General features: G+C 39.7%; 1 protein-coding gene across 7 annotated transcripts in view; it reads right to left on the minus strand.

The window, feature by feature from the left end:
- Positions 1-12,406, minus strand: part of ULK4 (unc-51 like kinase 4) — a 401,679-nt gene that overhangs the window by 199,061 nt on the left and 190,212 nt on the right. The window contains exon 31 of one of the 7 annotated variants that reach the window (XR_004644496.1): positions 1,519-2,734. The exons of 4 other annotated variants lie outside the window; for them this stretch is intronic. Coding sequence is in view for 1 of the 3 variants with exons in the window: in XM_034760994.1 (XP_034616885.1) it covers positions 3,304-3,337 (34 nt within the window). In the remaining 2 variants the exon portion in view is untranslated. Of the gene's footprint in view, positions 1-1,502; positions 2,735-3,284; positions 3,338-12,406 lie in introns of those variants that run through there. 2 more of the 7 variants (XR_004644497.1, XM_034760994.1) reach the window with 2 other exon arrangements.

The raw sequence follows: 12,406 nt of genomic DNA on the forward strand, positions 1-12,406 counted from the left end.
CATGATTGATCATACATTGTCTGCTGAGCAAGTCCGCAATTGCATTCTGTGCTGAATGCAGCACATCTTGATGGGGAGGTATAATCTCCCTAGAGGTAGAGAGGGTCCAGAAAAGCGTGGAGATGTCGGGTCTCCCAGAATAAACATGTCCTGGGATTCTGACGCTCTCCCCAGTCTACCAGGAGTTAAGGGCACCCACTCTGTACCCAGTACCAGCACCGGAGTGAAGGGCTTCTCCGAAACAGAATGGTCTCTTGTTTTATGAAGCACTGATGTGGTCAGTGTCGGTGGTCTGTACCCAGTACGGGTGGATCTGCCTTCTTGTGAGGCCTCTACTCAAGTTGATGAGGCTTGGCACGTGTTCCCGTTCTTGTGGAAGCAGCATCCCCTTTCTTGGGCTTGCAGGAAGCCTTACTGTCGTGCTTATGGTCACGGTTCCTCACCTCCTTACTAGGCCCCCGGTTTGTGGGGTCCATAGTGGTGATACCACTGGTGTCGGACTGTAACTCTGTAGCTGGAGGGGCACTCCTGGATATCTCAGCCCAGTGTATGGGGGAAGTTTTCCCCAGCCTGGATCCAAATGAGACCTCATGGTGACTTCTATGAGGTGCTTCTGGAGGTGGAGAGCCTGACCTTCTCAGATACGGCTGGGGAAGGACTGGAAGTTACTGCATCTGGATGTGATGTGGCCCTCTCACAAGCAGTAGAGACAGCATTGATGTTCGTCCTTACTAAAGATACGTGGGTAGGATGCACAAATTTTAAAGCCTGGGGTCTTTGGCATAGTCTAGTATCCATGAATGGGTACAGGGGAGGAGGGGTTACGAAGAAAAAATAAGCCCCTAAACTAACTATCCTACTCTAAAACTACTAAAAACTATTTAAAACAATAAAAACAGTGAAATTCTGTAAAAACTAACTATATACAACTTTGTTTGTTAAGGTGCACCACATGCAAACAGACCCTGATTGTTCCGACCCGGACCATGCAGCGGTGAGAAGGATCTGGAGACAGTCAGTCTGCCCTGTCCTTTATCACCTCGGACAAAACCATGGGCCACATGTGTGGACCAACAGACACTATTTTTAAATCCTCTGGCTCCAGAAGCATGGTGCATATATGCAAAACCCTTGTGGAATACAATAGGGACTCTCACTCGAAGAACCACCATCACTGGCCTCTCCTCTTAGGTTATTAAAAATGGTACCAATTTTTAAGGATGTTTTTGATGAAGAAATCAATGATGGTTAGAAATTCAACTGACCCCACATACTCATTTCATATAGGCCACTTAACTTTCGTCTCAAGATGGATTTGAATTGATGACTGAGAATCGCAAGGCTCCTTACTTCAAACTTGTAAGCCATCCAAAACCTGAGCATACACCTTATCTATTATGTTTTCTCTGAACTATAAACAGAGTAATTAAACTTAAATTAACCTTTCTCCCCACCCTTACAAGTCTGTCATATTTGCAATTAACTTATTTTCTATTAATCACCTGATTTTCTGCATACCTGCAGTGCTTCTGGTAACTAACATAAATTGTAGTTCTTGGATGACAGAGCTAGGTACCCAAGGGAGAGAAACACACAATGCAGAGCTCAGTGAGGAAGCATTTATCCTGAAAAGGTTTCAGATAAAGTGTCACAATCTAAGTATAACTTTAAAAAACCTGATCTGGTTATGTTGTTATAAAGTACCATTCCACTGGACAGTTTTCAAGCACTATATCAGCATGATTATCTTAGGCAACATAACTCAAAAATGAATTTGACCAAGCACACTACACTGAAGTATAGTATAATTCCATGTAAAATAAATATTATAGATTTTTGGCTACAATAAATTCTCTCCTAAGGGTTCAGTTTCATATCTGAACCTCTGAACATTTTGTAATACCATGCCCAGCTATGTACTGAAGTTAAATTCTGGTTAATAAGCAATTTGTTGTACAAAGATGTACTTCTAGATAATTTTCACATTCAATAAAAATATCTGAAGACAATTTTACTGTGAAGAAGAGCAGGGAATAAACTGGAGCATGCTTTTCAACTGAATAGCCATGTTTGTGTTCAGAAAAAAATAAGCATTATTGAGAGGTCAGGCAAATACATTGAGAAAGTAAGTACTGCTCTTCTACTCCATGTAACATTTGTTATTTCTTTCCCCTCTGCCCTCACTTGAAACTTAGTATTGATTACTTTTTCCCCTCATGTCCCTTAGAATACACATAAGATTTTTAGAATTTGCAGAGCTGACATATATATAGACATAGATGGAGCACACCTACTAATCAACTCAAAACATGGGATACAAAGTGCCATGGTAGTTGTGCAGACACACATGAAAATAATTCATGTGCACTGACACTCAAAAGTAGTCAATTTCCCTTCCACACATACATATGTAAAAACATATATACAAACAATACAACATATTCTATATGAAACATACAATGCAAAAGAGGAATAACATTTATAAAAAGGAATATGAATATTTCAAAGTTAAAGAAGAAAACTCAATTTGGGGACAAATTTTGGTCCCTATGAAGTCAGTGAGTGGTAAGACACCCAAACCCTGGACATGCTCTACTAGATCCTTTACACAGGTTACAGCAACATGAAGGCTGAACTTATCTGATCCAGCTTCCAATGGTCACAAGAGGCTGTTACAGCAGTTGGACATCAGCAGGTCATAGGAGAGTCCCTGCCATGCCTCCCAGGCCAGCAGCTGGGAAAAAGGAAAACTGTGGGTAGTTCTACGCCACCCAAGCATCTTTCTGTGTATGAGAGAAACTCCAAGGCCCAATCTGCCAGGTTAACAGCATTTTTGTAATGGTGTGGAATGGCACAAAGTGGCTGGAGCACAGACTAGGATCAGGAACATAACATTATCACTTTCTTTTTTAAAATAAAAATTTTGATTAGACTGGATGCTTATGTAGCAAGGAGGTAATTATGAAGCACACTCTGTGGCCCTTGAATACAAAGGATCCTGATTATTACAAAGCTACATAAATTACCTATATATTCTGTTCATGTACAGCAAAGTACAGCTAAGATAAAACTGATCATTCTTAGATTTTAAAGGTCATCTGAAACCTTTAAAATGCAAGTGTGGAATAGCTGCAGTCTTTAAAGAAAACTTTGCATGCAAGATTAAAAGCACAAAGTCAAGTAATATTGTGTATTAAGACATTCCTGTGACAAAGTTTAAAACTGAATTATGACTGGGAAGTGAGTGAGAGAGAGAGAGAGAGAGAGAGAGATTTTACCATGTTCTCTGTTGCGGGCTCTCATTTAGAGAGAATTCTGGGTTTTACACAGGAAAAGCCTTAAAAATTGAAGAGGGAGAGAGGAATTTGAATTTTAGTTCATCTGTTGAACTCACTTTATAAATGGTTGTATCTTCAAATAAGTTATCAGAAAGGAAAATACAGACAAAATACTTTATTATATTAATCAGTTATACATATTTCATAATGTTTGAAAAATATACAGATGCTTTATATATTTAGGATTATCTTTTATTTGTTCATAAATTACATTGTGTATATAGTATTTTATCTATGCCTACATTTAAATAATCAACTTGCACTCAGAACTTCTAATTGATAATGTGATATTATAAAAGCATGTAGTCATACCTTTCTGATATTAATAAATACCACCTTATCACTGAATCATTGACTTTTCATAGCATTAGTAGTATGACCTGGGACTTGTGCTTTGATTTAAAATAATGGGCAGAAGAATTTATTTTTAAGACATTCTTGTTTGCTTTGTGGCGAAAAGGAAACCCATGGGGTAGACTTTAACACAAGGCAAAGATTTTTTTATTTTAATTTTAAACACACTGCTTACATAAATCACTAGACCAGAGAACCAAAACCAGCAATTTTAAATTCAAGTCTGTAGAATAAAGCTGGATTTAAAGTCAAACACTTCATGGGCCCAAGGGCTTAAGTCCCTTTTGAAAAGGGAGGAAGGGATATCTTAGTAGTTTCAGCATTAGCCTGCTAAACCCAGCGTTGAGAGTTCAATCCTTGAGGGGGCCATTTAGGGAAGAACTGGGGTAAAAATCTGTCTGTGGATTGGTCCTGCTTTGAGCAGGGGGTTGGACTAGATGACCTCCTGAGGTCCCTTCCAACCCTATGATTCTATGAAAATACTTCTTAGAAGTATTATCTTCATAATGGTTGGCTATTGTGCCTACTATGTTTACAATGGAAGTAGTAATACTTTTGTATTTATAAATGGATGCAATTTCACTCTCCAACTAAATGTTTGTTTAACCTGAAACATTCTGCTACTGTAATTTCCTTTTGCATGTCAGAGTTACAAATTATTATGATTAAAAAACTATACATGAGAAAACATTTTCCTTCCCTACCCCAACATGTTTGGTTTCAATTTCCAGTTCTTGTATGTCTTAATAGGGAGTACCTAATTTGGGGCATATCATAAATCATGAGCAGCATTAAAAAAAGAAATTGAGGAAGGAAAAAACCAACAACTTGATATCTACAAGCCTGATCATGAAAGGTGTTGAACCTTCACAGTTCCCAATGAAATACAAAAATTGTGGCAAGATCCATGGTTTGGAGTTTAGCCTTCTGTTCAGGCAGTAAAAATGTGTAGTTTTGGTGTTGGAATAATATACCAACCTAGGAAGGGGTGTGTGCAGGAAATTAAATTTGACTGCTTTTGGAGGGGCACGTTACACACACTGCTAGAATTTGCAGCACAGCACGGACACACATGTGTCCTTGAAGCTGCAACCACTAGTGGACATGATGACTCTAGAGTAGAAGGATCTGTCCCCAGTCTCTTCCCAGGGAGAAGTGAGGGCACTCCCTGCTTCTCTGAGTGCAAATAGACCCCAAGACCCACTTAGCTGCTCTTAGCCCCCCACCCTTCTTGAGTTCCCCCTCCCTCAGGATCCTTGTCCTAGGGATTGTTCCCCCTTAGCTGCTTCTCCCACACTCACTGCCCCCTCCCTCAGAGAACAGCTCTATTCCCTCATCTCTCCCTTCCCTATACTCACCCCCGCACCATTGGGGACCCTGTGTTTCCCCCTCCCACCCTGACTGATCCCTTCCCTTGCCTGCCCCACCTCCAGAGGCCTGGGAACACAGACAGCATGGCCAGCTGTAGCCCTCCAAAAGCTTTACTTGCTGTCCGGTGCCCTGTGCATGGGGCAGGCTGTCATATGCATTTGTTACTCCAGTTGGGGCGGCTGTCCTGTGTAGTAGAATACTACTACTGGATACGAGGATTGTCACTTCGTATCATCGTTGCTGCTGATTGGTGGAAGCAGATGGCAGTGGAGGGGTGGGTGAGCTAGTGCCGTGTGGGAAACTGACCACAGGTAAGAGCTCTGTGTGGGGCTAGGGCTTACTCCAGGAGCAGACTTCCAGTATGAAACTCGGGGGGGGGGGAGCGGAGAGAGAGAGGCAGGTGCCCCCCATCATCCCTAAATGGTGTCTCTGAAGGGGAGGAGGAGGAGGAGGAGGAAGAAGAGGAGCTCAACTGGCAGCCAGCCGCCCTGCTGCTTCCTCCCTCCCCAGGCTACGGGACACATGGAAATTTGGTTGGGGGGGCGGGCGGGAGTGCCTGCTTGTCCCCCCTGTGCATGCCCCAGAACCTAGACAAAAAGTTAATTTGCTGAAATCAATGGAAATTACAGGTGCTTAGCACTTCAGCACCATACCCTATGTTGGACGAGCAGAACAGCAAAGCAATGCCAGCACTCTATTTTTCTAAATCCATTTGGTTACCAAATACACCTCTACCTCGATATAACACTGTCCTCGGGAGCCAAAAAATCTTACCACGTTATAGGTGAAACCGTGTTATATCGAACTTGCTTTGATCCACCGGAGTGCGCACCCCCACTCCCCCAGAGCACTGCTTTACCATGTTATATCTGAATTCGTGTCATATTGGGTCGTGTTATATCGGGGTAGAGGTGTATTGTACTTTTTTACATGCATCCTATTTGAACACTGGCCTAACCTCCACCAATGCAAACTGCAGTTTTCTTGACTACACTTGCGGTTTGCTCTGGTGAAGCTACATTGTTGGCTGGCCATTGATTAACAGAAGTGTGACAAATCCCCACTGTAGACAAAGGGATGAGTTCTCCAAAGCACTGAGGTGACTTAGAAGCCTAAATGCCATTGACTTGCAATGAGAAACTCCCCAGGGCCTAAGCCCCTTTTGAAAAAGGACTTTAGGCACTGTTGAAAATTTCACCCAAGGTCTAAGGATGCATTTTGTGGCTGCCAAAGAGCAGGCACATATCTTTTAATAAATGCCAAATACTCGTGATAAGTACCTGCAATTTTGTTTTGGATACGCCCACTATGAGTAAACAAAAACAACACTTGTTGGTACTGTTATAACTGATGGAGTCACAGGCTCTTATTTAAAATAAAGGATTAACTGTGTTAACATTTCTCACTACATAGCATAAATATCCACCTCTGGAGAGGCAGCAATGCAATAACCAATAAATGTCTTCTAGTAAAATCAGAGTTAAACATATAAAAGAGAAATTGGCTTGGAGACCTGAGAAACAACTTAGGAGTTCATGCTTAATATATCAGATTGCATTCCAGTCAGTTCCTAGTTATCCTGTACTTCTGTTCTGGAGCACTGACTGGAAGAAACAGGTGAGCAAATGCTTTTATAGACAAATCTAAAAATGAATGAAAGCAGGACCACAAAATGAATGTATAGTTTAAATGCTAGAATTCTAAACAATAGATGTTAACAACACTAAGTAGTAAGAATAATAGTAAGAGGCCAATATGGCTGCATCACAAGCCCTTTAATGACTTGAAAATAAAAAAGGAATCCTACAAAAATTGGAAACATGGACAAATTGCTAAGGAGGAGTACAAAAGAACAGCACAAGCATGAAGTTACAAGATCAGACAGTCTAAAGCACAAAATGAGTTATACCTAGCAAGGGATAATAAAGGCAGTAAGAAGGGAGTCTAATAAATACATTCGGAACAAGAAAAACATGCAGGGAAGTCCACTATTTAGCAGGAAAGGAGAGCTAATAATGTATGACATCAAAAAGGGTGATGTGTTTCATGCCTATTTTGCTTCATTCTTCACTAAAAAGGTTAACTGTGACCATATGATTAACACAATTAATATAAAATCTAGGAACACTAACCTGTTTTCCTATTCTGGTTTAAGAATACCTAGATAAATTAGATGTATTCAAATTGATGGTAACTGATTAAATTAATCCTAAAGTACTTAAACTGAACCAATCTGCAGAATTATTAGCTATTACCTCCAAGAACTCCTGGAGGATGGGTAAGGTCCTGGAGGACTGGAAAAGGGTAAACATAGTACTACCTTCACAAAGGGGATCAAAGAGGACCCAGGAAATTATATACCACTCAATCTAATTTTGATATCTGGAAAGATACTGGAACAAATTATTAAAATCTATTTTTAAGCACCTAGACATAAAGTAATAGCCAACATGGATTTATAAACAAAAAAAAAAAAAAAAAAAAAAACACACACCCCAAACCACAACCTAATTCCCTTTTTTGACAGGGTTACTGGCCTAATGGATGGGGGGAAGCAATAGGTGTGGTATATTTTGGTTCTAGTAAAGCCTCTGACACAAAAGACACTCTCATAAGCAAACTAGGGAATTTTTTCCCTAGATTAAATTATTTCAGCTGGGAGCACAACTGGTTGAAAAAACATACTCAGAGTAGTCATCAAACTAGGAGGTCATATCCAGTGGGGTCCCGCAGGAGTCTGTCCTGGATCCAGTACTATTCAATATTTTCATTAATAACCTGGATAATGGAGTGGAGAGTATGCTTATAAAATTTGCTGATGACACCACATCTTCAATTAGCCAAAAAGTAATCTCCACCTGGGAATTCCCCAGCATGGAAGAATCCAAACTCCAGTTGGAACCAATGATAAGGGTTACTAAGTTTAAAACAAGGACTTATACTTAATACCCAGCATCATATTCAATTCAAAACAACTGTGACAAAATTAGAGAATCGGTCTGAAATCAAAAAGATGAATTTCAATGAAGACAAGTGCAAAGTACTACGCTTAAGAAGGAAAAATGAAATGCACAACTACACAATGGAGAAAAACCGGCTAGGTAGTAGTACTACTGAAAAGGACCTGGGGATTGTAATGGATCACAAATTGAATCTGAATCAAAAATGTGATGCAGTTTCAAAAGAGACACATATTCTGGGGTATATTCGCTCGAGTGTCGTACATACGAGATAGAAGGTAACTGTCCCATCTATTTGGTCCTGGTGAGGTCTCAACTGGAGTATTGTGTCCAGTTCTGTGCGCCACACTTTAGGAAAGATATGGACAAATTGGCGCGAGTCCAGATGAGAGCAACAAAAATGATAAGAGGTTTAGAAAACCTACTGATGAGGAAAGGTTAAAAAAAATTGGCATGTTTAGTCTTGAAAGAAGACAGAGGGACCTGATAACAGCCTCCAAATATGTTAAGGGCTATTGTAAAGAGGATAGTGATCAATGGTCTCCATGTCCACTGAAAGTAGGATAAGTAGTAATGGGCTTAATCTACAGCAAGGGAGATTTAGGTAAGAAAAACTAACTAGTCCTTATAGTTAGAAAACTTCTGGAATAGATTACCAAGGAAAGCTGTGGAATCCCTGTCTAATGTGTTTTTAAGAACACATTAGACAAACACCTGCCAAGGATGGTTTAGGTCTACTTGGCACTGTCTCAGCTTGAGGGGATCAACTAGATGACCTCTCGAGGTCTCTTGCAGCACTACATTTCTATAATTTTATGTTCATGTTACAACGGTTACTTTGCATAGTAGCAGAAGCATATTTTCTGGAAGAGAAAAGGAATTTAGAAAACCAAAACCATTAATTTTATTATGCAGCTTCAATCTGCATTCCATTTCATTCCGCTGGCACAGTTTCCCAGACTTGAGAGGGCATATTGCTTATATCAAGACCCCAGATTTGGATTTTATCTTGTAAACTGTGTAATGGAGGAGAGAGGGAGGTCATGATAACATGGCAAGTAAGATGGCAAGGCATTGCTATGGTAAGGTTTGAATGAATTTACATCATGATAAATCAGAAGATACTGAAGCTGGCACATGAAGAAAAGATATCTTCAAGTAGCCAAAAACTAATTGCCAGCTGGGAATTCCCCAGCATGGAGGAATCTGTGACACTCCAGTTGGAACCAATGATAGGGGGTCACTAAATTTAAAACAAGGACATATACTTAATATCCAGCACTATATTCAAGGATTCCTGCAGAAAAAAAGAGCTTGTCTACCATAAAGCAGGAAGATGAACTATGAGGACCTATGGATCATTCCATCCTTAGTATTGTACTTCTAGTTATGTGGGCAAGTTAATATTAGAAGAGTAAAACCCCACCCCAAATATCAAAATTAGAAATTGCTTTTATATATTTCTACTTTTCCCCCTTCTTTGGCTTTCCCCATATTATAAGGTGATCTCTCAAGCTATTTTAGTGACATCACTGGTAAAGTAGTTAGATGCTCAGCTACTACAGTGATGGGTGCTACAGACACCCTAAAATAGGCACATGCAAAATACCGTGAGTCATTATGGGAGTTTACAGATGATAATCTGGAGGGAAGTCCCAGTTCCCTTTCCTAACTTTTGAAGGATGCCAGAGGAGCCAATTGTTTTGTTTCAAAATACTACCTGTTTCCCAAACAAAGTTCACAAACAAGTATTTCCACCTCAAGGAAAGTTACACAGATGCATACATAATTCCTCATAACGTTAATCTATCAGTTCTCATAGGCTAAGTATGTGCTCTTGTAAGCAATGCTGGACATGGCATTTTCCCTCTGAGTTAGTATTAAACCCCAGTGCTGAGTTGGATGCTACCTTATGGATGATATATACACACAATAAAGAAAAAGGTGAATTCTTCTAGCCATTAAAAATTCGACCACACTTTTCACAAGAATGGATGTGGCAATGTCGTGGGTAGATTCCAATTTGAATAGTTTTATTTCTCTTACCTAATTCCCTTTAATTTAAATTAGCTAATTTATTCTTCACTTCCTGTTCCAAACTGTGTAGTTTTGCTAATCAGTTTCTGTGATTCACACTAGAAGTTCCTGTATTTTAGTGATGTAAGTGCTATTCTATTTATAAAACATACCCAACAACAACAAAATACATGTACATAGTTTAAAAAAAAACACAGTATTTATATAAAAAAGGAAATCCAAAGCAAACCCTCCCATTTAATTCACCTTCAGACAAGTCTCAGAAAGGTTTGCTCTGCCCCACAGGTCAACCAACTACGGCTGTTTTGCACCAGTGGGCAGGTTAATTACAGTCAAGAGCCTGTAACATGGATGCCCTGGCTATTAGAATAGAGAATTTTCTGGTTCTGCATTAAGTGTTAGTGGAATTGATTAGTTAGTGCTTGCTCTATAACCTTCTGCAAAAATTGAAGATTAAAGCTAAAAAGCCTTTCCGCTCATACACAACCCAAAATTAGAATCACTCTGCAGTCTAATGTTGAGAAAACAATATTTATGAATGTGCATAATGAATTCCAAGTAGCTTCTTCACAATCTCACCACAAGAAAATGGCTTGAAGCCGCCTCTCCTTCTGCCACAGCTCTGGTTGACTAAGCATTAACATCACCCTCAACTAACAACTCTGCCAAAGAAAAACAAGAATAAAATTTGATTGCAGAGACAACAATAATTTTGGCATGGTCTCATTGGACAGAGATTGAAACAAGATGTGAAGATAAAAAAATAATGAACATATTTAATACAGACTTTGAGTGAGCCTCTGGTACACTAGAGAAGCTTTGCACTGGCCCACTGTGCATGTCCCCTGTTTATGGGGATCTTTGATTTAAGCCACTCCCTGCAGCTGGAGCAGGGGGTCATGATTGGGCCCAAGGATGCATACCTGGGAATTCCATGCATCTTGACAATTCCAGGCTGCTGCAGTGGCCCCCTGAGGGCTACTGGCATCCCAAATAAATTAGAACAGCCCTCAGGATGCACTAGTGTGCTCTGGCGGATCCTGCCTAACGAGAGCAGCCACAGGATTGGCCTGCAAAACTGTCTGAAGGCCTCATTTACACACAAGCCCAATAGCTGCTCCAAGCTGCAGCAGATGATCTGGCCTTTTAATTTTCCTAAGGAAAAAAAATAAATCAAGATACTTCCCAGAAATGTGACTAATATAAAGATAGAGTTAAAGGCTTTAAGCCTTCAAGGAGCAGAACTGTCAACAGATTAATGTCTTTTTCGTCCCAGGTTATATTAGAACTAATCGCTCAAGTGTACTTTTTCCAAATCTCCCACTTTTTAAACTTCTCAGCAATTCCACTTTAACCCTCCAATGGTCTCCCACAATAAGCAAGGGACTGAATTTGGGCCTTCAAGCAGCCAGAAAATACATCTTATTATGTTGGACATAGAGTATTTCCTCCACTGTATCTCTACTTTGTTAAATCTCTAGTATCCAACTCAGTGCTTTACTCTTCTGCGGGGGGGGGGGGGGGTAAAGAGAGAATGTGGAAGATTTGTAAGAGAGATAAGGGCCATCCCTGAACTCTCTCCCAGATAGAACTGCAAACAAAAAAACTCTGTCTGGTGTGGATGAACTGCTGTGGGAGCTATTCTATAATTTAGTGTGAAATGCTGGTAGCAATTTTTTTTTTGAGATCTTTCATAAGTACATGATGAATTATGAAGGTGAGAAAGTTATCTGGGGGAAACAGGTTGTTCTCAAAGTGGGTACATGAGGGAGTGGGGTTTAAAGAGTTAAAAATAAAAATGTCATACTTCAGATATTTTTGTTTATAATACTTGCTACAACTGTCTACATGTGAGAGCAAATAAAAATTACTTTTTAAAAAGTACAATAAAAAGTACATTTTTATTGAATCTACTGATACACTAGCAGTGCTAGTGTTTAGCTATAAGGTATCAGACATTGAATTGCTAATAGGCTCCAGTAAGTATATGCTGAAATGAAAGAGGCTTACTTTGCATCTCCAAATAAACTCACAATTCCTCTTTACTCATGTTTTATCAGAGGAGTGTCACTGCAAAAAGCAGTCATTTACCAAGGGGCTCAGTGTGATTACTTACCCAGAACAGATTTCTTATGCTCATTCCGGAACAGTTTTGGGTTTTTTGTTTTTTTTTAATTGCACAGGATTGCAGGAAACTAATAGTTTATCTTTTAACAGCTCTGAACCACAAATGTAAGTTTCTACATTAAAAAGCCTAGACTGGGAAAAGCTTGACAACTCCACTAATCCAAAATAATCTCTATTTTAATTAATTTGTTTTCAAAAATTGCTCACTTTACATAATTC

The sequence above is a fragment of the Trachemys scripta genome, chromosome 2, assembly GCF_013100865.1.
Source record: "Trachemys scripta elegans isolate TJP31775 chromosome 2, CAS_Tse_1.0, whole genome shotgun sequence".
In the NCBI taxonomy this organism is placed as follows: Eukaryota; Metazoa; Chordata; order Testudines; family Emydidae; genus Trachemys; species Trachemys scripta.